The following is a 26,679-nucleotide window of genomic DNA, read 5'->3' as shown; positions in this document are numbered from 1 at the left end:
CAAAGGCACAGAGTCCTAGGATTCAGGAGGCCCCTCAAAGTGAGAATTCAGAAAAGAAGCAGTCAGGTTTAGTAATTCCAGCACTGAGCAGGTTTAGTAATTCCAGCACTGAGCAGGCTGGACAAATGAGTTCAAGGCCAGCCTAGGCTGTGAATTAAGACTGCACTCCCCCAGAAAAAGAAAGTATCATTTAACTTTCTCCTCTTTAGTGTCTGGATCACAAATCACGTTCTGAAGCCTCCTGAATTTGGAGTTCCTGGCTTGTATAGTAATTCTTAATTCATCTGTCAAACATTGAGACTGTACTCTAAATCTACTTTTTCTTTCATAGTGGATCCCTAAAAAGATATGGTCCTTCCTCCTCCTTTTCATCCTCTCCCTGTCCAAAGTCTGATGTGGGAACTCCTATGTAAACCAACAACATAAGAGACAACCAGGGACTCTCCAGGTGTGGTACCCTGTCCAGTAGGGTCAGCACCTCAGGAGAAAATGCCAGCCACACATATTCACCAAGACACTGAGCTTTACAACTGAGTGGAGAACAGAAGCACGGGTTCAGCTGTCTCTGAAGTTGTCTCACCAGAAGTTTACAGCTTTTGAGTTCAAGCCCCAGTACCAGCATAGAAGGAAGGAAGGAAAAAGGAAGTAAGGAAAGAAAGAGAGAGAGAGAAAAAAAGAGAGAAAAAGAGAGAGAGAGTAAGGAAGGAAGAAAGTAAGGAAAGAAGGAAGGAAGGAAGGAAGGAAGAAAACTATTCCTAATGGAATGGTCAGATGAACCAGAATTTCATTCATTCTGTTGGGTTTTAAATCATGCTTACAAAGTTCATCTCATGCCAACCCTGTTCCTTTTCCATTTTACTGTTGATATTTAAATATTTAATCCATCTGCCTTTGAGTTTTATATATTGTAATTTAAGATATTCTGTTTTATTGGTTCCATATTGAAATAGAGGAAGTTAAAGCCCAGCAAGTTTAGATAACTCCGGTTCACGGCAGGTCAAACCTCTTATGACTCCAAGTTTAGTGCCCTATACAATAGTTCTTCAGGAAACTACCCAGAGCAGGTTGGGGATGAAGCATAGAAGGTTGTTGCAAGAAGATAGGAAATCCTAAAAAGCATTAAATAACTCCCCTCCCCCACTTTTTCCCCCTGAGACAGTCTTTCTATGTATCCCAGGCTGACCTGGAACTTGTGATCTTGCCTTGCCTGCCCAATGCTAGGATAAAAACTGTATGCTACTACTAACAGCCTAACATTCCTTTTCTTATTTCAAACTAAAACAACAACAAATGCAACAGTGATACTCAGTGGACACTATGTAGAAAATGAACTTTACAAAATGTTGGTGGGGACAGGCGGGTAAAACTGGAAGTGAAGGGAAGGGGAGCACAGTAAACAGCTGCCAGGAATTATAAAAAATAAAAAACGCAAGCTGAAAACAAATACAAATATTTATCCTTCTGCTTCCCTTAAGATTAAGGGACCAAGGTTATTTTAGGGGGAAATGAGATAGAATGAATTAGGGAAAATGAGGCCTGGTGAAGGCAACTCAGAAACAAGGTATTCAGAAGCATAGAAGCACTATATTTCTTTTTTTAAATTTTTTTATAGTAAAGGTGATGTACAGAGGGGTTATAGCCACATAACGAAATGAGTACAATTCTTGTTGAACATTGTTACCCCTCCCTCATTTCCTCCCACTATCCCTCTCCCTGACTCCCCCCCCGCAGATGTAAAGTTCATTTCCAACATAATGTTTTGTGAGTATCGTTGTTGCATTTGTTCATCCTTTGCCCTTTGCCTCACCATTTCTGTGATTCCCCTTCCATTCCCCAAATTTGAGAACTTACATACAAATGAAAAGGTACTAATATCGAAAGCAATGGGAACAGGAGGTAAACCAAAGGGGGGAAAAACAGTAACTGCATACAGTACACTGATGTTTCCATCAGAAAGAATGATATAGTGCCCATTGGAGAGACTTGGAAAGAATCGTATTAAGCGAAGTAAGCCAGACCCAAAGAAACATAGGCTTCCTGGTTTCCCTCATTTGTAATAATTAGTATATATCTAGAATAGTTCTAGCAGAGGATCACAATAGCTCAATAGCTATGTACATATGACCATATAAAATGATGCTAATCAAAATGAACTACAAGATATCTTTCCTTCTAAAAGAAACAACAGGATGCGATAAGTTCCTTATTTCAAGAAGTAGCATCTGTTTAGTGGCAAGATGCATCTCTTTCTGAGAGAAATGCCCCCCCCCCCCCCAATTAAATGGTGGACCCAAAACATAACCAGAATGGTAACCAAGAGAAACTTAGAAAGTGTAACAACACCAACAGTGATTGAAAACAAAGATACATACATATCTTCGCATTACTTAAGTCAGACTCTGCCTTTATCGAATAAATACCCCTGATGCCAAACAGCTCTGCTTTCTTCCTTTGAGAGCATGCAGAGTCTGAGTGTGCCTTTGCCTTTCTGGTTGTCTGTCTACTTTTTGTCTGTCTTGCTTGCCTGCCTGTTTACTTACTCAATAAAGTTTTGCCAAGTTTTCTTTCTATTATGACTTGTCCAGAAATTTTTATTCTGCACTCAAAGTCAAGGATCCTAAGTAAAATGTCCTTACTTTTAGAGTAAAATGTCACAACCCCTCACCTGCATCCAGTGACAGATATACAGCCATCCTTTTGTTTTATTTGGGGGAATTTTTCTTAACAGGTTTATAATCTAAAAGATAATAAATGTTTAATGTGTCTTAAAGAAACAGTAAAGTGCTAGACTGACATTTGCTTAGCTTGCCTAAAACTCAAGCTAAGAACAGCATAGGGAAGGTTAAAAATAAGTCTAAGCCAAAACAAACCACACAAAGTTCAAACAGGAAACCTGGGTAGTGGAGAGGGCATGGCCTGACACCCCAGCAAAGTACTGGATGAAAGAGCCAGGCTCTTAGGAAGAGAGAGAAAGCAGCAGGAGGGGCAATAAAGCATTTCCATTTGTAAAGCTTTAGAGCTTTACAGGTCAGGGGTTGGTTTCCATTTTAAAGTCAGTCCTCAAACTGGGCACTGGTGGCTCACACCTATAATCCAAGCTTCACACATGCTAGGCAAGTGCTCTACCACTGAGACACACACTCAGCCCCACCTTGATACTTTGCATTCTCACTTTTCATTGTCTTTTTCTCTCTCTCCTGCCTGTGAGGTTAGGTCTGGGAATCAGCACAAGTGAGTACTTTTGGTTATTAATGAGGCTGCTCCATTCTTCTCACCTTTTCACTTCCCTCCCAACTTCCTGTAACAAGGGGAATGGTGCCTAACTATCACTTCCCCTTTATAAGAAAAGATACACTCACTTAGAAAATGTAATGAGAACTTATTTAGAAAAGGATGACGTTGCCTTGGATTAGTTTGTGTCTTAAATCCGGTAATGTCCTGAAAAACAAAAATGTAGACAGGAAAGGAGAGATACAGAGAGACAGACAGAAGTGGAAGAGACAGGAGAGAAGAGAGACAAAAAGGAGAAGAAATGTTACAGACAGGAAAGGAGAAGAGATGAGGAAAAGAGACAGGAAAATGGAGAGATAAATGGAGAGAGGAAAGAGAGGAGAGAAGATAGACTAGGAAGGACAAGAGAAATACAAGACAGAAACAAGAGAGAGGAGAGACAGAATAGGGAGAGGAGAAAGACAGAGAGGAATCGAGACAGGAAAAGAGAGACAAGAGAAGGAGAAAGACAGAAGAGAGGCAGACAAGAGGAGAGGTAGAAAGGCAGAGGAAGAGAAGGGATCATAGAGGTAGAGGAAGAAAGGAAGACAGCTGCCATACACCAAGAAGCCACTCAGGTGGCCAGACTCTAAGAAGGTGAGAAAAGACCCCCTTCTAGAGTCTTTGCAGAAAGTATGCTCCTGGGACAACTTGATTTCTGACATCTGATCTCCAGAATTCTTCAAGAACAAGTTTCTGTTGTTTTTAAGTCATTATGGTTGTAATTAGCTACAGTTGCCCTAGAAACCAATATATACTGTAAGTCTGGCATTTATATCATCCTGTGCCTGACATCTTCATCCTGATTCCTAGAATCAGGTTACCCCTTCTCTTGTTGGTCTCTAGCCTCTCCAGCTTAGATATTTTACGAGGTGAGAAAAGTTTAAGTTTCTTCATTGTTTAAGAATAGTGGAGATTTGTCTTAGCCAGTCCTGACCTACTTTCTTATGTCATCTGCCTCTTTGCCTTTTCTCTGCACACTTTGGTTCCTTAATAGTGACACCAAAAAAGCCAAACCAAAAAAGGTTTGATCTATACTATTGTGCAATCGGACCTCTTGATCTGTCTCTCCTATGGTGCTATGATTGTCTCTCTCTTCCCATCAAGCACCATCAGAGATACCATCAACCATACTGAAGATGCAATTGGTCTTCAGTGAAGGACTTGAAGTCTTCCTGTCTGGGTCTCTTATCTGAAAATTATAGCCTACTGTGGCAATTAATTTCTCCCCGTTAGTCGAGACAACTAGATGCCAATGTTTCTATCAAGTGCTTTGCCTTTCTGCAGGAGAATATGTATGTGTTTATTTTTCCTGATCGGTTGCTAAAACACAATAAAACTCCAACATTGTCATGGCTATTTATATCAGTTCTTTTCCTTCACCCCAGTAGCATGCCTCCAAACTGGAACATTGTCTTATTCATTATCTTGATCATGTTTTCTTCAGGAAGATTATTAAGTGTTTATAGTAAGAAACCCAAAGGCCATCTGGAAGAGGTGATAAAAGACCACCTCTGAGGCCAGTTAACAGAAGGGACAGAGCCCCTAACATGTGTGTTTGAGCTGAAGGAGAGCGAAGCCTGGCTGTGCTCCTGGTGGGGGGTGGGGTGGGTGAGGCTCTGAGCTGGTGGTTGTCTCTTGCTCAGAGATGGGTTCCTGTAATGTTGTCTGTAAGGCTGGTGACTGAGTCTCCCTGATTTGTTTGAGAATTTGGGGGACCATTCTGATGATAAGTTCCTTCTTTCTCCTCTTCCTAGAAAGATGTGTAAAAGTCCTCACATCCATGAAAGAAAATTGAAACTGAAAGAATTATATTTATGAGATCTGGAAAATATGACTATAAAGTGAATCAGAGTTTATATTGATTTTTATCAGCTCAGGACTAGGAATTTCTTCTACAAGCTATTCATCAACCAAACCATTCTTCTGGCCTGAAATGCCACCAGAACCTGATGCTACTCTGTCTCATCTACTTCTGTTTCATTTTTTTAAAAAAAGGAAACAAAGAATACTCCATAATTGTGACCCAGCCCAGTATTTATCTACTTCATAATATTGCTTTGCCTCTATTCAGTGTACATGTCTAATGTCAATAAGAGCATGGCTTCCTTGTCATTTCTTCCCTGTGAACTAGAGAGGATGGAAGACTCCTGAGCCAAGTTATGGAATAGGGCTAGTTGGCTTTTATGCCAGTACTGGAGCTTGAACTCAGGGCCTGGGCACTGTCCCTTAGCTTTAAGGTATCCCACCATTTGAGCCACAGTTCCACTTTCAGATTTTTAGAGGTTAATTGAAGATAAGAGTCTCATAGACTTTCCTTCCCAGACTGGCTTCAAACTGTGATCTTCAGATTTCTACCCCCTGGGTAGCTAGGATTGCAGGTTTGAGTCGCTGGTTCTCAACTGCTTATTCTTTTAACACTCCCAGAATAGAATTTCTTTTTTCTTTTTTTTAAACTTTTTTAAAAATAAGTTTTTATTGTGAAAATGCTATACAGAGGAGGGGTTACAGTTACATGACTGAGGTAATGAGTACATTTCTTATCAAGCATTATGTTTTGGACTAAATATGGAACTATAGTTTCTCCATGCCAGTTAAAACAATTATGCTTAAAGGACCAAAAACATTCTTTGAAAATTTAATCAGGGCTAGGAAGGTGGCTCAGTGGTAGAGTGCTTGCCTTGCATGCATGAGGTCCTGGGTTTGATTCCTCAGCACCACATAAGCAGAAAAAGCTTGAAGTGGCGCTGTGGCTCAAGTGGTAGAGCACTAGTCTTGAGCTGAAGAGCTGAGGGACAGTGCCCAGGCCCAGAGTTCAGGCCCCACGACTGGCAAAATAAATAAATAAATTAATTAATTAATCAAAACAATTTTCCCAGGTGGGTGTCAGTGGCTCACTTCTGTAATCCTAGCACTTGGGAGGCTGAGATTAGGAAAATTCTAATTCAAGGCCATCTGGCCAGAAAAGGTAATGAGCTCTCCTGTCCCTTAAAAAATTGTCTACAGTGGGGTAGGGGTGTAGACTGCAAGGTGGGGTGACACTGTCCAAGAGAAATGTACTCATTATCTGACTTGTGTAACTGTAACCCCTCTGTACGCCATCCTTATATTAACAATAAAAAATCATGTAAAAAACCCCAGAACTTCAAGTTCACAAAACATATTGGGCAGCTGGGAGTGTTGTCTTAATCTGTGTTTATCGTTGTGGATCTCATTGAGGTATCAGGATTCTGGATTTCTTTTTAGACAACCTCACCTTTTTGGTCCAGAATCGTCTCAGATTTTTTCTTCCAACGTGGTAATGAAGCAAAAGGCCGAGTAAACAATAGGACCCCTTCATGGGAACTGCCAGTGTTCAATGTGAACAAGCTCAGCAGTGGGTTACTTCTGTGGGGTCAAGTTACTCATCAGTGTCAGTTTGTGCAGACAATGGGCAGGGGGGCAGGGACACACTAGTAATCCTTTTAGCTCCATGATCTGCAGATCTGCAGTGACACTGGAATGAAAGGGCACTCTGAAGAGATCGGTTTCCTGAGTGACTTTTACAAACAAGCCAGAAGATCCTTGGCTTCAGTATTGTGCTGCACTCTGGGCAGAAGGAAGCCAGCTATACCTGTCACTCCCCAAACAGATGAAAGACTCCTCCTGACCAAGCCTAGTGGAATTCAATTGTCCTAGTGTTTACTCGCATGCCAAGTATCACATCCTTAGAACTTGGTAGACAAAGAGTTCAGGGGGTCCCATGAACTTCAGACTGGATGTTTAAGACTGGCAGGAGTGCACGGAAAGGTTGTGGACCAGCGAAGCATGTACGATTGTCATTCTCACCTGTGCCTCTAGAAAGTGAAAGTCATAAAGAACAGGCCAAGGAGAGCAGTTATCACATCCAGATCTTGTATTAAAACACGTAAGTTCATATCTAGAAAAAATATCTACTGGAGATAACTGTTAGATGTGGTAATAATCATCCTAATAACAGAGTGGTGAAAACATCAGCAGAAATAAGAGAAGGATGTTTTACAGTCTCCAGAATAGAATTTCTAATTGAGCACTAGATTAAGGGTCAAGAAGACTGGTTTTGCCTTCTTATCAGGCATTCACCTCTATATTCCTAGCAACTGTAGACAAGGCACCACACCTTCATCCATTGATGTGAAAACTGAGGGTAAGGCTCTGTTGGTGGCTCACTCAAGGTCACAGGAGCTGCCACGTGCCATCAGGATGGCTCTGGTTCCTCTCATTCATCTGGATGCACCGAAAGTGCTACTCTTAGGTCAGCACATAGCAATTGGCAACACTGGTCATCCAGTGACAGAAGATATGGTCCAAGACACAGGACCATATCCCCACTCTACCTCACAACCTCCCTATACCACTATTGCCAATAGCAAAGCGATTGACAGATCTGTAAGCTGTTCTCACAGCTGAGGGCTGTGAGAAAACCTAATTCTTTTGTTGTTGTTGTTGTTGGTAGGGGTGGTGGAAGAGGTCATAGGGCTTGAACTCTGGGTCTGGGGACTGTCCCTCAGCTCTTCAACTCAAGGCTAATGCTCTACCACTTGAGCCACAGTGCCATTTCCTGCTTTTTCTGTTTACGTGGTGCTGAGGAATCGAACCCAGGGCAAGCACTCTACCACTGAGCCACCTTCCCAGCCCCGAGAATTATCTTCAATTAAGTCCTTCCTTCCTCAGGAGGCTGAGGCAGGAAGATCATGAATTCATTGCTAGCCTGTGCTAAGTAATAAGTTTTGGGTCAGCAAGTGATATATAGCAAGAGACCCATCTAACCATAACAAAATAAAAGCCAGCATAGGTATTCAATTCATTTCTTAATCAGGTGGCAAATTAGGCTGGGGTGGGGTATTTGTTCTAATAAATAATTACAATGAACTGGGTACTGGTGGCTCATGCTTGTAATACTATCTACTCAGGAGGCTGAAATCTGAAGATCATGAGCTCTTTTTACTCAAGGCTAGAACTCTACCTCTTTGAACCACAGTTCTACTTCCAGATTTCTGGTGGTTAATTGATGATAAGAATCTCATGGAGTTGAGTAAAAATTGCTCAGGGACAACCAGCACCCAGGCCCCGAGTTCAAGCCCCATGACAGACAAAAATAAAAAGTAGGCATCTGCAATGTCAGATGCCTACATTTTTAACTGAGTGGCTTTGGTGTTTATGATGTCATAACAAAGGGATGTCAAGAGTCTTAAGCATTAGTTTGCCACTAGTAAGACTTTTGTTGTCACATTCTCTGTTCTTCAGCCAGCCACAGCAGAAAAAAAGAGGTTGGAAATGGGTAGTTTCTAGGGATCCCTAGATTTAGTTTAGGGTGGTTTTTAGGGACCCTATGTTTAGTATTTTATGAATCTAACCACATGTAATAAGAACTACAGTCTAACACGAACTCAGTGGGAAAAACAGAATTGCATTGCAGGTTGCTTGCTAAATGGAATTGTGAAACAGATGCTGTTTGTTTCCAAAAGTCCCTTCCTTTTCTCAAAAGTTCCCAAAGCCATCAAATTAATCTCTTTAACCAGCCCCAAAAGCACCTAAAGTCCCTCTTGTTCTCTTTTGCTTCCTCTAACAAGTAAGTTAAACCAGTTTCCGTTAACATGTCAGCAGTAGTGACCAGGAGCTGTTTAGGAATAAGCTCTCCCAGAAAGGCTTACTAAACACACACACACACACACACACACACACACACATCCAGTGAGCAAATGTGTAGTGTAGAAATTCCATTTATTCTCTGTTCCTGGAAACCTTGCATCAGATGGTAGAAGGTACCTTATTCCTGAGCGCCATATGTTTATCTTGGCCTTTTTCTTGCCAACTACAGACTTGCTTATAATTTCCCAGATTTACTTCGGCATGCTTAACAAAACAGCAGCAGGGATGTTTGTTCTATTGGAACCACTCTCTGCTGAAGCTGACATTCCTTGTTTGTGATCTCATTATGTTTTTAGTAACATCTTCATCTGGCTGATGACTGTTTATTTGTATTATAGCTCTCTCATTAACCACATAAAGCTACAGAACAAACCCACAAACCAGAACCTCAACACACCATTTTTGACCTAGCCCAAGGTTCTATCCTTACCAGCGGATTTGGAAGAAGAAAGCCATATTCTTCAGAAATGTGGTATCCTCCTAAAGAAAATTGTAGTGTGGTCTTTAGATTCTGTCTTTGAGGCTCCATAATTTGATTCCACAGGAACTGAAGATCCTGGTTATGGGAATTTCAAACCTGTTTGGTTGCAAGGTATCTCAGAGGCAGAAGAAACCCTTGCCCTGTGGTTGAATTCCACACTGCTCCAAACTTATTGGAGACAAGGCTGAGTAAACAGTTGAGCACAGCTGGTTAAAACAAACAGGAAAACATAATCCACTCCAAGAAATACCTCCTTTCTTCTCTCACTCATGCAATTTTCTAAATGTGGATTTTAAACCCAAAGACAAGTATGTACAGCTTTAGAAAAGGGAAAAGAGAACCAAGTTTTTGCTTCTAGCTGATCAAACCCATATGGCAGAAATCTGGTCCATGATTAATTTGGACAACTGGATCAAAATTACTACAAAGGAGTAAATGTATTTTTTTAGTACTAGGGATGGGACTAGAAGTCTTGCTCATAAATATTCTGTCACTGTCTTTTTAAATTTAATTTCATAATTTTTAAAAATTTTATGGTTTGACAGTGTTGCAGTTACATTCTTGAGTGGATACAGAGAGAATGGAAAAAATAACATGACAGGTATAAAAGTGACAGAGCTTATTGTGCAGCCCAGGCTCTCTTTGAACTTGACACTCTCCTGTGTCGCTTCTGAAATGCTAGGATTACAGGCATGTGCCACACCCAGCTCAAAATAAGTAAAAACTTAAAAGTAGAAGTTACTCTGGTGGTGGGTAAGGAGTGGTCATGATACAGGAGTATGATGGGCTCTTGGTCTCTGGACAGGATAGAAATAAGGCCAGAATCAGCAATTAAAAAAAATAAAACTTGGGGGAGAGAAGGGATAGTAGGAGAAAAACAAAGGAGGGGGTAACAATGCTCAACAAGAAATGTACTCCTTACCTTACTCATATAACTGTAACCCCTCTGTACAGTATCTTTACAATAACATAAAATTAAAAAACAACTTAAACAAAAGAGAAGTTTATTACAAAGTAAAAGAAAAGTGTCTAGAAGAAGGGGAAGGGGGCCAGAGCAAGTTATCCTTTTTTTGGTTGCTCAGGGCTACTCCTTTTGAAGCTGGATAGACTAGGGGAAAATGAGGAATGGTAAGCTGAAAGCAAATACAGGAGATATTCCTTCATGTACTTCCTGAAAGATTGACCTTCACCTTATTTCCCCAGGACAAATTGACTCTTATAAACTTTGGAAGCTAATTTACCCACTCACCTCTCTCGTCTTCCTTTTCTCTAAATTAAAATGGAATCTAAGAATAGAGAGTGCTATGATAATGTATTTAATAATACCCATGGAGATTTCTGTCCTGGAGGCTGTGCACCAGAAGCAGTCTGAGATATTTATGTCTCATTGTGAGCCTTTCTCAACTATCCAGCAACCCTCAATCGACTACCCAAGCCACTTCCAAGTTCAGTTTCTCAGGCCTTCTAAATGCAGTTTCTCAATCTTCCTTTCTCAGTCATCTTAGTTATCCTCTTGACTTCCCCTTTGATCTCAGATGAAAAGATAATTCCACCTGTCTCCTCTCTGTCTCTCTCTGTCTCTCTATCCCTGCCCCCCTCTTTCCTCTCTCTCTCTCTCTCTCACACACACATACATGACAGCACATAGACAAGGTGACTCAATAACAAGTTTTGGAATTCCAGCACAAGAGCTGAAGAGCTGAAGAGATCAAGAACAACACCCAATCCCAGAGTTCAAGTGCCACAGCCAAAAAAAAACCCAGAAAAGAAAAGATAATCCCATTATCTTTTTATGCCAGTCATGTTATCTTCATCATTCTGTCTGTACCCAGTCAAGAATTTACTATAAAACAATAAATTCATAAAATATGAAAAATACAAAGGACATGATAATATAAGGGACATGGTTTAATAAATATAGGAGTAGCTCATGATTTATGAGAAATAATTTGGATTTATGGAACCTGATTTATCAACTGTCATCCAGGTTGCTGACATCAGAATTTCGGTATATTCCTGGCTTGCTGCCTCATGACTTACGTTCTTCCTAGGGTCAGGCAAAACATCTGAGCAGTCACCTCTGTCCTGGCTTTTGTCTGTGTTGCATTTTAAAAAGTGCCATATGATTGTAAACCTTTGTGTTTACATATAGACAAAGAGCAATGCTTATCCCAGAGACATTGGGTTATGAATAAATGAGAAACCATATATGAAAGTCCTAACGGAAAATAGTCAATGTTATACTGCTCATACTTTGTACTGTAAATAGTAATAATATTGTATTATTTCTGGTTTCTCCCTTATTGTGCTGTCTTAGTTATTAATTGACTTTTGTATTTGGATTCTGAACATAAAAATATTTGCATCTTTTTTTTTTTGGTTGGTCGTGGGGCCTGAACTCTGGGCCTGGGCACTGTTCCTCAGCTCTTCAGCTCAAGGCTAGTGCTCTATCACTAGAGCCACAGTGCCACTTCCAGCTTTTTTCTTTTGGTTTATGTGGTGCTGAGGAATTGAACCCAGGGCCTGATGCATGCAAGGCAAGCACTCTTCCACTGAGCCACCTTCCCAGCCCGATATTTGCATCTTTATAACCCTTTCTCTACCTTAGTGTTCTTATACATTTCCATAAAAAATATCCTCTTCTTTCCTCCCACACGTTTAGTCTTGATCTTCTCCCAAAATCCAAACCAGTGTTACTTGGAGGTCTATGACTATCTCAGGTCCAGAGATACCTTCTTGAAATACCTTCAAAATGTCTAGACCTAGTATTCAAGGATACCCCAATATACAGTTTCTTTCTCCCTACTACCATTCTAGCTGCACACAGATCTAAGTGTTATGCTGTCAAAACGCATTTGCTTTCCCTGAAATAAACAGTGCTTGGCTACCCTCCTCTGTCTCATTACTCACAGTATCTCCTGGTTCCCCAAAACTTTCTATCTCCATCTCTGAATGCCACTAACCTTTCAAGATAATAACCTTTCAAACATTACTTTTGTGAAGATTTTGCCAAATTATTGCAAAATTCTATAGCCAGTTGTTTCTTTTTCATATCCTATGTCAATTCTGTCTAGTCTAGTTATTACTGTTTTCACTTCATTTGTTCCTTCAGATCAGAAATTCTTTAAAGGAAGAACTATATCTATCAAGGTTTATATTTTGCTTCAGCCTCAAGCCCAAGAAATACTTGTTGAATGAACTATGTCTCAGTCATAGTGTGAAACTTATGTTTTTTTAAGTAGGGTCTTGATATTAGGTAGAACTTTGTAATAGGCTATGAACTACCTTTGTAGACAGCCCCAGAAAGTTACCCTGCAGTGGGAAACATAGGACCACACCCTGTGGCTAGAACACTTCTTGTTTACCAAGAGAAACTGAGTTGAATAGATATACTCACACACTTCCCTCCTGACCTCAGGACTGGGAGTTTTAGTCCTGGCTTTCCATAATCAGCTTTCCCATGAATCAGAGTAGTGCCAGTACACAAGGGTTTCATTCTTTTAGACTGACTATCTTGACCTTTTGCAAATGGACTATTTACAAAATGAAGATAATTAGAAATTTTAGGACATTATTCATATGTTTGCTGATAACATCAAATATGTATGGTTTCAGTTTCTAAATTGATGATTATTAAAGTTAAATGGCCAAAAGCCAACAGCCAAATAGTACTGAGAGTTCTTGCCATCTTCTTAATTGCATCTTTGTTCCTTTGGTAATGGAGACTTCCTTATCTCTCCTTGATCTGCTGTTTAGACATCTGCCTATGGTTTTGTTTCTGTTTTGTTTTCTTAACCTCTCCTTGATATTTATTGCCCCTCATTTTAGTGCACTTAAAAATAGAAGTTTGTACAACTATTTAAAGATAATGCAACATAAGAAGATATAAAGAGAAAATGATATAAAGATAACGATATGATATAATGATAATAAAATTAAAGATAAAATCTATACTCATGAAAAGTATAACAGGAAATTTTTGAGTTGCAAAAATAATTGCAGTGGTGAGAATTATAGCTAACAACAAGTAGTTTCTTCTGTTGAGCCCTAAGTAAGTACCTACTATGTTCAGAGGACCACAGTTTTCTTTCACCATAGGCCTGCGTGCACTCTATTATTCCAGTAATTCAGGCAATGACCCTGCAGCTCAGAACAATGACATTAAAGCCAAATGTCATTATCATGCTGCTTATAAGTCATAAAAGCTTATTGCAATACATAAAACCTGATTTAAAAGTATCATTCTCAACCACTGGAGTAGAGACAAGGCTTTCCTTTCTTGGTTATTCTCTACTTTTCTAGTTTTATTTTTTTTTATTGGTCATCTTATAGTCTTCTCTTTTCTCCTGATGTTCCCTCTGCCTGCATGGTCTCATCCAAAGACTGAAGCCTTCTCTTGGCCGGTAACTGACAATGTCAGGTATTTTCTTGTTGTATGGGAATTCCGTTGTAAGAAAACAGAGAAGCCACATTTTGAGAGGTTGAATTGGGAATCTTTATTGGAGAGCCAGCAACTGGAGGTGGACTCCTGTCTCAAAGACCTGGAGCCCAGAATTGAGTTTGAACAAAGCTTTTAAAGACAAAAAACACATGCTTGGGGTGGAGACCAAGCCTTACCAAAAACAAACTTTATATGGGAATACTCATGTGCAAGCAGAACTTTCCATCTAAGGAAGTATCTTAAATATCAGTGTAAACTTTCCATATAGGGGTATATACCTCAAAACCATTTAGGGAGATAATCAAGGCAGAATCAGCACATTCTCTATAGCAAAGATTTCCTACAGCTAAACAGCATGACATCTGCAATTCAGTGAGTGGCTTATCTCACCTCTAGGCTTTTCAGAGCTGAGTGGAAAGCCCTCTCCACCCAACAAGGTACCAGAAGGGCTATATTGACAAGTTATATTGCTTAGACCCAGTCTTCTTACTTCATTCTAAATGCCAGACCTGCCCTCTGCTTGGTATCTTCATTTGGATGTTCTGTAGAAGTTGCATATACAATATCTTAGCACATAAAACATTTACTAGGTGCCTTCCAGTAAGGCAGGGCAAATACATTCAATCTACATTTAGTAGCTATGGCTAGTTGAAAGTCTCGAGCAGAAGGCCCATGGCCTACTGAGAGATCTAAACTCACAATCACTTACTCACAAAGCAAGAATAAACCTCATTTTCCTTTTATCCTATCTAGTAGTTACTGATATCTCTCAGAACTATTAGATTCAAAGGAAATTAGGCTAAGACATGACTCAACACCAGCACAGGTTTTCAGGAACAAATCTGTAGAAAGAAGTCTTCAGCAGAAACTGGAACTCCACTCCCACTTATAAACTGATGACATTTCCAGTGGGTTAGTAGGAAGTACCAGGAGAGGTATTAGGGTGCAGAAACTACTTCTGTTTGGGCCAATATGGGTAGTGGAGCCAGATAGTGTCCTATTTGGGTAAGAGCTGGAAGGAGGATTGGGGGTAAGCGGTCTATTTTAAGCAAAATACTTGTCTTGGGCTTCAAGATAGAGGCACCATGGTCAATCAAACTAAACGAAATTAGGAATATCATAGGAGGAGCTTGATAATGATTGTACCACTAAAGACAATAAAAATATAAAATGTAAGCGCCCTTCTGCAACATTATAAGAATTTTAAGGACAGAAGAGTGTAAAGCAAAACTTCTGCCTGAAAGAGCCAGCCAATCCTCCATTATGCTTTATATCTTTTGCCATTCACTGTTGGAATATGATATTGACAACAGAAAAATAGCCTGACCAGACAATCAGGTCCCACAAAAGTTCTCCACTCCCTCACCAAAGCCTTGGGCAGTTGTACATGTGGGCCTCTGGGTATCACTTCATGGCCCATTGCCTTGGGAAGACTTCCAAGTGAATAATGGACTGATGGACCTCAAAAGTGTGCTGTGAAATGGGCACCTAGTCACAAGGGCTAAACAATTCATGGAGAGCTCGTGTGGGTTGATTGGGTCTAGGGACTGATACTGCACACAGGCTGTACAAAGATCTAGAGAGTCATATAGCTCTCACCTACAGACACCTTATTAACCCCTACACAGTATCCCCCAGGTTGTGCTTTCTCTTGGCACCTCTCTCATCTAGCAGGAACTTTGCTGATCTTCTTCAATGAATCTTTGATATTTTTTCACTTGGTGTCTGTGGACTCAGTCTTTGAGGCCATAGACACAAAGGACTTGATGCATTTGAGTGTAAATAGTGTGACTACTGGTCTTAAAGACATGGGTGACAGGCTTGCTTGTACAATCCCTACCCCTCTATAACCTAAATCAAATGTGCTCTTTTAGGAAGGAAACATTGACTATGAAAATTTCAAGGAATGGATAGAGAACAGTCTGGGGCACCTCTAATGAAAATAATATCTGTCAGACAATGGATTCCTGAGATCCCAATGTCCTGAAGTCTACTCCTTTTTCAAACAACATTGCTTAATCCCAGTGGTAGAGCCCTCCCTGATGCATTCAAAATCCAGAGAGAAAATATTCAGTCCAATCCAGGGTTTCTGGGCCAAAGGTAACCCACAAATCTCCAGAGCATGAGATGAGCAACTCTTTTTTTGTTCAATCTCCTGTGTCTTCCCTCTGTGAGCTAAATCTGTTATAGCTTTTCTCCAACTTCTCCCTGTACTGAGATTTTAAAAAAATCAACATATTCTGTGGGCATGAGATAAAATCATTATACACTTGGGGCTGGGAAGGTGGCTCAGTGGTAAAGCGCTTGCCTTGCATGCTTGAGGCCCTGGGTTCGATTCCTCAGCACCCATAAGCAAAAAAAAAGCCAGAAGTGGTGCTGTGGCTCAAGTGGTAGAGTGCTAGCCTTGAGCTGAAGAGCTGAGGGGCAGTGCCCCAGCTAAGAGTTTAGGCCCACTACCGGAACCCCCCCAAATCATTATACACTAGTTCTTTCTGACCCTCTATCAATCCTTAGTGTTTTCCTGACTGATATTTATGCCAAATCTTGACCTCTGCCAAATCTATATGGAGATAAAAACTCTTACTGAAGATATTAGAAAATATTTTAGCATCAGAATTTCTTACTAGACATAGACTTTTAAATGCATGTTTCTGTGTGCAAAAATGAAATTACACAGTTAAAGCACAAACACTGTCTTCTACTTACTGTATTCTGTTTAAGCTGCTATCTTCCATAGTCCTCATAGAATAATAGGTTCCCAGACTCAGGTAAAAGCAAAAAAATGTGTAAGGCACTCTTTTAAAAATGCAAGTGGCATCTAAGTTTGTATAGCATATGTGAACAAAACTGAGGGTACATCAGCTGCAGAAGGTATGTGGCAAGATTCATTAAAAAAGAAAACAGTAACTAGAACATGAGAAGAGGTAAAAGAGATTATAAAGAAAGTATTCTTAGCCAGGCACTGGTGACTCACGCCTGTAATCCTAGCTACTCAGGAGGCTGAGATCTGAGGATCGCGGTTCAAAGCCAGCCCAGGCAAGAGAGACTGTGAGACTCCTATCTCCAATAAACCACCAGAAAACCGGAAGTGGCACTGTAACTCAAGTGGTAGAGCGTTCGCCTTGAGCTGAAGAGCTGAGGGACAGCACCCAGGCCCAGAGTTCAAGCCCCACGACCGACCAAAAAAAAAAAAAAAAGAAAGGATTCTTGGAAAAGAAAGTATTTTTAAGTAAATGGGGTAAATATTTTTAGGTAAATACAATTTAGGTAAATATCTTTGCCCAAAAATAGGTGATTAAAAACTCAATGTTGTCCTGATGGATTTACTCTTAAAAACTTTTGAAATTCTCACTAAAACACTCCGTGTTGTATTTGATGTTAGGACTTAAATATGTATTTTTTTCTGGCTCAGCGCTTGTATGAAACTTAGATATTTTCTTGTTCTTGGCTCAGATCCTTTCTTATAAGTGATTTGGACCAAAGATGACAGTTTCTGACTTGGATACCTTCCATTGTATGACTCACACAAGTGTGCTTCTGGAAAAGCTAAGAACCATCTTCCTCTATTTGTATGGAGGACAGGTCTATTTACTCTGATCTGCCTTAGAACTCATTAGAGTTGATTTTTGTCTCTTATTAAAATGATGTTTCAAATATTCCCCAGATGTGGACTTTCAGGCTTTATTCTCCTTTTACTAGACCTCTCAGGTCCTACTTTTCAGTCTTCTGAATATGCCTAGGCTTCTTACTTCAGACCTCCAACATGACATTTTCTTGTTGCTTCCTTACTGCCTAGACTTTTGAAAGGTTTCTCTTTGTGTTAACATGGTCAGGCCTCTATATAGCAAGAAAAAATCCTCTTCTACCCTCTTTACAGTTTTGTATTGCTCCTATGGCCACAAATGGTCCTTTTAGAAGTACAATAAAAAAAGACAAAACCACATTAGTACTTTCTGGGTCAGAAAATAACAATTGAGAATTCTGGTGAAGACTGGTAAGGTAGAAGAGCAGTGTCAGGTCAAACTGGGAGAAGCTGTCTACAATTTAGACAGGCCTTTCTCACTTGGAGTGCCACTTCAGTAACAGGGATAGGCTAGGAGAGGAGACATCCTGTCTAACCCCCTACAGAAGGAAGGACATTTGAGGATGCTCAGACAGGGTTCTCTTCTTCATGTAGATGAGGTTACTTCCTTTATTACATCGATCACTTATACTTTACTGGAATGCATTCTCTAGAATTGGTAGCAATTAGATTCACGAATGTCTGAGAGAGAGAAGAAAGAGAGAGACAGAGTGATGCTATTCTGCATCTGTACATATCCTATACATCTGCTCAAGGCTCAGAAAAGGTAACCACCTGAGAAGATAAACTTCAGCAGTATTCTCTAATGGGATTTGTTTTTGTAGATCTGACAAACTTCCAGATTAAAAAGTCTGACCTCAAGAGAGTACTTTTACCTGATTTTTTTAAAATCTGAAGTCACCTGTGTTCAGTTCTTCATGTCTCTCTTACAAGATCTGGACCTAAAGAAGAGTTACCATATGTATGTATCTAGTCTATTTAAGATATTCAAGATGGTGTACAGCTTTCTTCTGTCCCAAACTGCCACTATATACAGTCTTTTGGCCTTTTGCCTCTAGCACCAGCCATGTTGTTTCTATCATTCATTTTAGAGGACTAATGATTTAAAAAAAAAGTGGCTTATGTTCTGTTTCTATAGAGATTGTCTGGTCTACGTGTTTAAAATTCCACAAAGGCTGTTCATTAAATCCTCTCTTGTTCTGAGTGATTCCACAAAGGCCATTCATTAAGTCCTCTTGTTTCTGAGAGATTAACCTCCTCTCCTTGTTTTACCAATCTAATTCTCTGGACAGACTTTACAGGTCTATGCTATTCCCTGGGGAGGGGAGTGATGGCTTTCACTCACCTTCGTGCTTTTGACTAAAGTCCAGACATACCTGTTTTATCTTGTTTTTCAAAAAACAAGTTCTTTCTAGTTGGGGAGAATCTCTTGATTCTATCCTAAGTGGCCAAAAACTATATATAAATTTCCAGTTTGTGTATTCTAGTTTTTTGTGTGTTTATATGCTATAACATGGCTTACGTAGTCCATATAGAAGTCTTGAAAAACAACCTGTGATCAGGGACTCACTGGAAAAGGCATACACACAAAAATGCTTCTACCATGGCAGAGATACCATGCTTCCTAAAGTGGCCAACTCCACAGTGGCTATCATTGCCAGAGTGATGGTAAAATACCAGACATGGGATCTGCCTATCTTGTTAGCTCCCCTTTAGGGAAATTAGTAATTAACCTATGACCAAAAGAACCTATCTAAAGAAGACTGAATTAATGCACAGGTTATGTTCTTGTACACTGATCTATCAAACATTGGCCAAAGACCTCAATTACCACTGAAATTCAAAATAAAAAATTAACTAATTAGCTGAGTACCAGTGTCTCATGCCTATAATCGTAGCTACTCAGAGGCTAAGATCTGAGGATCGAGGTTCAAAGTGCCTGGGCAGGAAAGTCCATGAGACTCTTATCTCCAATTAAGCACCAGAAAACTGAAAGAGGCACTGTAGCTCAAATGGTAGAGCACTCACCTTGAGCTAAAGAGCTGAGAGCACTCAGGCCCAGAGTTTAAACCCCATAACCCACAACAAAAAAAATTAATCATTATGGCCAGTTTTCATTTTTCGTTCAACTTTTTATGCACATTTAAAATACCTAATCTAAAACTAATTTTGTACTAGTCGATGCATGTGTATATAAACATTTTCAGGATGGCTTGCTATTTTTCACAAATAAAAGTTATTGTCACTCTTAAAATATAGTTGTTTTGTCCCAATCAGGTCAAACTAAAATATTCAAAATTTAACTCTGACTCAAGTCAAAGGATAAAGGGGGCTATTTTAAACTCAAATGGCAGAGAGGTTCTTGAGTTCTATTTTATTTGGGATTCAATTCTCTTACAATATATGAATCATACAAAATGTTTTGATTAGGTTAACTGTAATTTAAAATTTTATCTAAAGATTTCCCTGAAGATTAATATACTGATATAAAACTAGCAGCCAATTCTCTATGACTATAACAAGGATATTGTTTTCTTCTTAGTAATATTTATAAACAACTTGTTTGAGCAAAATATGATTTATCAAAGTAATTGTGTACTATTCATCTTGTCAATTTTTGATTACTTAGAAAATTGCATCTTCAAGTCAATATAATTCAACAAAATAACATAAGCAAAGACAAGAATTACATCATCTCAATAGATACAGAAAAGGTACTCAACAAGATTCAACACCCTTTCATGATAAATTCTCTGGAGAAGCTAGGAATCATGGAACATTCCTCAATATAATAAAGGCTGTGTATCACAAACCTATAGCCAGCATTATACTTAATGGTGACAAGTTAAAACCTTTTCCTATAAAATCAAGAAAAAGACATTCCTCTTCAATATAGCACTAGAATTCCTAGCAAGAGCAATAAGGCAAGAGATAAACCTAAAGGGAATAGGGAAAGAAGAAGTAAAATTATTCCTCTTTGCAGATGAAATAATCCTGTATTTAAAGAACCCTATAGATGGCTCTCCCAAGTTACTTGAGCTGATCCAAAACTTTTGCAAAGTGGCATGATAGAAAATTAACCCACAAAAATCAGTAGCTTTTCTGTATGCCAACAATGAGAGGAGAGAGACTGAAATCAGGAAAGCAACTCCATTTGTAATAACCTCAAAATAACAACAACAACAACCACCAAAAACCTAAGAATTAACTTAACCAAAGATGTGAAGGACCTCTGTGATGAAAACTTTAAAAACTTGAAAAAGGAAATTAAAGCATATTTAAGGAAATAGGACAAACTTCCATGCCTCTGGATCAGAGGATTAATACTGTGAAAATGGCAATAATGCCCAAAACTATCTACAAATTCAATGCAATCAGAATCCCAACAACATTTTTCAATGATATAGAGGAAGCAATCCAAAAATTTATATGGAATAATAGAAGACTCCAGATAGCAAAAACATTCCTTAGCAGGAAGAACAAACTTCCAACTCTACTATAAAGCCATAGTTATAAAGAAGCTTGATAATGGCACATGAACAGGCCTGAGCACCAATAGAATGGAATTGAAGATCCAGAAATGAACCCACAGACATATGGCCACCTAATCATTCATAAGGGGGCCAAAAACACAGGATGGAAGAAAAAGACTCTTCGACAAATGGTGCTAACAGAATTGACTAGTCACATGCAGAAAAATAAAGCTAGATCCTTATATATCATCCTGCACCAGAATCAATTACAAATGGATTGAAGACCTCAGCATAAGACCAGATACCCTGAAAATACTACAGGAAGAAAGGGGGGAAACAACAGGGCACCTTGACACAGGTCAAAACTTCCCAGGTAAAGATCCAGAATCACAACAAATCAAAGAAAGACTGGATCGGTGGGATTGCATCAAACTGAAGAGTTTGTGCATGGCAAAGCACATAGGTAGCAAGATAAATAGAAAGTCTACAGATTGGGAGATTATATTTACTAGTTATACATCAGAAAGGGCCTCATATCTAAAATATACTTAGAGCTCTAAAAATTAACCTCCCCAAAAACAAATCCTCAAAGAAACAACCCAATTAATAAGTGGACCAAAGACCTAAAGAGAGACTTTTCAGAAGAAGTAAGAATACCCAGTAAACACATGAAGAGATGTTCAACATCTCTGGCCATAAAAGAAATGCAATTCAAAACAACATTGAGATTCCACCTCACCCCACTTGGAATGGCCATTATCAAGAAAAATAACAATAACAGATGCTGGCAAGAATGTTGCCAAAGGGAACACTACTACACTGTTGGTGGGAATACCAACTTATTCAACCACTCTGGAAAGCTGTATAGAGGTTCCTTAAAAGATTAAACATCAATCCTGGGCATTTACCCAAAATTACTATAAACCAGGTTGCACTAAAGCCACCAGCACAACCATGTTCATTGACTGCAGCATTGTTTACCATAGCCAAGATATATAATCAACCCAGATGCCCCTCATTAGACCAATGGATCAAGTAAATGTGGTATGTATACACAATGGAATTCTATGTTTCAGTCAGAAAAAATGACATTACCCCATTCATAAGGAAATGGAAAGAAACACTTGGAAAAAATTATACTAAGGGAAGTAAGCTAGACCTACCCAAAGAAACACAGGTTAAACCCCTACATATATATTTATTTATACTATATATTAATACTATGTAAATATTTATACATTTATATTATATTATATATATATATTTATATACTTATGATATATAAATTTATATAGTAATGGATAGTAAAAGACAAAAAAATTACACTGGGACATTATTAATTAAACGGGGCTTTAAATATTCAAACAGTGAGGCCAAAGGAGGATATTCTTAGGAGAGGATCACAATGGCTCAATACTATGTGCATATGATCATATAATGCTGCTTATAGAAATGAACACCAAGAAAGGGAAACAAAAGGTTGTTTAAATATTCACATACTCAAGTAACTTTATTCCATTATACTCATGTCATATTTTGACTTTTATGAAACTGTTCATTTTATAAATATAGGAATATAATTATTTTGTAGGCATGTTTTAATAGCTAAGTCATTTTGCTCAGTTATTTCATTTTTAAGTCAAAACATCTTCTGAATTTTCCTTAAATTCATTAAATACAGATATTTTGGCATAGTTTAGAATTCCCTTTTTAGAAAAATTTCCTGAAATAAAAGGCAATATTATGTGAAATAATTACTTTCCTTTAAGACAACACAAAGTTACTTGTTAAATCAAGTTACTTGTTCTAATCAAGGAAAGCCAGGATTTAGATTAAAGAAATTGGAGGGGATGGAAGAAAGACTGCAATTTCTGTTGTATATAATCTGGAGGTTGGCTATTTATTTACTTTGTATTATTTTGGTGTGATTCACAATTGATAGGAGTTGTTCCTGTGTAGAGGATAAACTGGTAACCATAGTTCAGTTGTGGCCACACAGATCTACTAGTTAGTTTACTGTGTAGTTTTACCAACATTTTTCACAAAAATAGATGTCAAAAACTGGGCAGATTTCAGAAAAGTCTGTTATCCCATGGTGGTTGCTGGGCATCCCAATTCTCTATCACATAGCAATGGATTAGGAGTGGATTCTTTTTTCTGGAGAAACATTGCTGCTTATCATAGTGCTTCTTTTTGTTGCATCTATCACTAAGAAGTCTCATCACCGAAAAGGGAAGTACTAAGGTCTTAAGCACACTAATAGTGCCAGATTATCTTCCCGAAATTACCCTAAAGAAGAAATTACTTAGACTTCTTTTTCCTCTTCTGAAATGATGTTGACTGTATTAGTTATTTCCTTGAAGGATTGTGCCTTTGTATTTGTGCTTACTATGTTGTTAAACCCCAGATTATCTAGTTTTACTACTGGGCTACCTCTCTCTTGATTTTATGTCCATAGAAATCTCAAAAATATGCATTTTAGGAAATTATTTCAAATATTTATTTAATGGAATACATCAAGGATAAAGAGGCTTATTGTATTTTTGAAAGCGCATTGGTAGAAATACTTTCTCAGAAATATAAAACAGTAGGCAAAAATATAAAACAAACACACATTTTCAAGATATGGTACCATGTGGTGTTTTCAAATATTTTGGAGTCAGACTGTCTGATTTATATCTGTTGTTTTTCGAAGTTGTTTGACATTTGAAGAGGACTAACTCTTCAATTTCCTTACAGGAAAAATTAACTAGTAATAAAGCTAATATCAAAGGCCCATTGTGATGGTCAAATAAATTAATATATCTTAAACTTTTAGAATAGTAATAGCAAAAGAATTAAGTATGTACATAATTTTGAAGAATCCATATTTTTATATCTCCTGAATTGTAGCATGGCTACACAATGCCACTAGTTACACCAACAAAGCTTGCTTTATTTTGTAGTAGAAACTCAGAAGAAAATGTCCTTTCGGTTTGCAACATTTAATTCAACTTTGAAGAAGTTAACACCATAATTCCTGCAAAATTGTCTTCAACTTTCCAACCAAACTAAACCATCTCCTATTCTGAGCTTCTTTTACACATTGATTGGTCTGAAAATTAGAAAGGTAATGAACCAGTAGGAACACACTATAATGTTAATATCGATGATCTTGTTGTGATTAGAAAAAAGCATTTCATTAATTTTAGACTATTATATGAATCCCAGAACTCAGGAGGCTGAGGTAAGAGAATACTCTTGAGGCTAGAATAGGCTAGATAGCTAAAGCCTGTTTTTTTTTTAAATAAGATAAATGAAATGAGATGAAAGTAAAATAAAATATTTAGTGACTATAAGAGTGCCTAAGTAAAAATTGCTGGCTATTTGTTCATGAAACTTCCTTCTTTATAATCATTCCCACAGAAAGGGGAAAATTTCCTCCTATATCTTACAGTGGTGTATAGCTCAATCTTTGGAGCCAAACTAGCTGAGCTAAAACCCTATTTTTGCCCCATTTTTTCTATTGTTGAAAAAATGGCATGATCTCTTGGCCATCTCAATGTACTCATCTGTAAAATGAGGAAAAAAATCTGTTTTGACAGTTAAATGGGTTAATGTATATGAGTGGTAATTGGAGTCTACTCTAAATAAAAAAGCTCCTACATTATAAAAAGTTTTAGAAGTGGGGTACACACCTTCTGTGAGCTATTTTGTCTTAAAGTTGGCATTAGTTTTAGAAACCTTTAAGAGTAGGTTGATTAGCCCATTTTTGGTCTGTCTGAACTTCTTTAGCTTTTTAATTCCTTATTGTCTTGTATAATAATTCTACAGCAGTGAATAAATCTCTATTTCCAGCTCATAGATGATCAAAATAATTGTAAGATTATATACCAGCTCTTTTATAAAGGATATGAGGAGTGTGGAGTGAGTATTAATTGAGCAACATTTTTCTCACTTTTATATAGTAGACTGAAAAAATAATAGTACACAAAATAATATATATGAGCAGGGTGCCAGTGACTCATGTCTGTCATCCTAACTACTAGGGAAACTGAGATCTGGAGGATTGTGGTTTAAGGGTAGAGTGAACAGAGAAATCCTCAAGACTTCATCTCTAATATAACCAATAAGGAGCAGGACTAGAGACGTGGTAGACAGCCAGCCATGAGCAAGCAAGCCAGCTCTCAATTCAAACTCTAGTAAGGAAGAGCAAAAAACAAGAAACTTAAAAATGTACAAAAGTTTTATAGAAAGTAGGAACTAAAGAATACTTAAATTTCTGAATGCTTGATTTGAAAGAGGCACATATTTTTACCCAAAATCTGCTTACTTAAAGAAAACATGTAGGGCTGGGAAGGTGGCTCTGTGGTAGAGCGCTTGCCTTGCATGCATGAGGCCCTGGGTTCAATTCCTCAGCACCATATAAGCAAAAAGAAAAAAGCCAGAAGTGGCGCTGTGGCTCAAGTAGTAGAGCGCTAGCCTTGAACTGAAGGGCTGAGGGACAGTGCCCAGGCCCAGAGTTCAGGCCCCATGACCGGACCCCTCCCCCCCCCAAAAAAAGAAAAGAAAAAAAAAACATGTAGAAGAATATACTAATATGGATTTCTGATTTTATTGAAACATATTGGGATACAATTATCATTAATTCCATGGCAGTTTGATTGTAGTTTGTCCTTTGCAAAACTTCATGTTTAAATTCAATCCCAATTTTGAGGTTTAATCTGACAATGGTGTCTAAACAAGAGCCTTTTGTGGAAGGCAAAGATTAGACAGGTCATCAAGGTAGAGCCAATAATTAAATCTGTGGTCTTATTTTTTTAAATTATTTTTTGGGTCCAATCATGTGGTTTTAAAGGAAGAGGGAATGAGACCAGCAGCACTCACATATGCCCTTCAAGATGATCTCTACCATCTCAAGACTCTGCCACAGAGTCAGTAGACCAGCTCTGTGAGCCACAGTAAACCTCTTCCTTCTTCTTGGCTTGCCCAGTGTTATCTTTGTTTTGCTTTGCTTTTTAAGATACAGTCTCACAATGAAACACAGAATGGAGAGGAACTCTAGATTCCTGAGTGCTGGAATTTACAGGTGTATGCCACCATGCCTGGCCAGTGTTATCTTAAATGCCACTCACAAAGCTCATTACTAAAGGGATCCATTATTAAAGGTTTCATAAATTCAAACTGCTTTCTAATTCCACTGTGTGTTTTTAGTCTTTTTTATACCTGATTTCTGGGTAACCATGTGCTTCCTGATGGGTTCCTGCCAAATTATTTCATCTCCTGCCTCCCTTTCCAAATTGCTTTCCCTGTAGCCTAGTCTGTTTCAAGTAGAGTGAAAAAGAGTTGTTGTCTAAAAACTCATTTTTCCTCCCCTCTGTCATTGTATGATTCATTACACTTACTGCACTCTTATGAGCCCCAGCGTTGTCATTTCTGAAATAAAATGTTTAGCTCAAGTGATTGTTAAGCTTTCCTTAGACCCTGAGATTCCATGATTCCATTATTAAATAAACTTATACTAAGAGTATGAGTGCCCAGTGAACTTGCTATTTCAAGAGAAATTGTATTTCAAAGGTGACCTCTGCTTCTTAGTCCTGATTGAAGTATTCATATTCTCATGCATTCTTTTTTTGTTTTGTTTTGTTTTTGGGTCCGGTCATGGGGCCTGAACTCTGGGCCTGGGCTCTGTCCCTCAGCTCTTCAGCTCAAGGCTAGCGCTCTACCACTTGAGCCACAGTGCCACTTTCCAGCTTTTTTCTTTTTTGCTTATGTGGTGCTG

The 26,679-nt window shown here is 38.5% G+C and overlaps 1 protein-coding gene across 1 annotated transcript in view; it reads right to left on the bottom strand.

Annotated features, from left to right (window-relative positions):
- The window catches only part of Ido2 (indoleamine 2,3-dioxygenase 2), an 86,617-nt gene that overhangs the window by 41,984 nt on the left and 17,954 nt on the right, over positions 1-26,679 (bottom strand). The window contains exon 7 of the mRNA XM_013024381.1: positions 9,371-9,496. Coding sequence (XP_012879835.1) covers positions 9,371-9,496 — 126 coding nt within the window. The remainder of the gene's footprint in view (positions 1-9,370; positions 9,497-26,679) is intronic.

This window comes from Dipodomys ordii, unplaced genomic scaffold, assembly GCF_000151885.1.
Source record: "Dipodomys ordii isolate 6190 unplaced genomic scaffold, Dord_2.0 Scaffold4, whole genome shotgun sequence".
Taxonomy (NCBI): domain Eukaryota; kingdom Metazoa; phylum Chordata; class Mammalia; order Rodentia; family Heteromyidae; genus Dipodomys; species Dipodomys ordii.
Note: the sequence above shows the minus strand (reverse complement) of the source record. Positions and strands in the feature narration are given on the sequence as shown.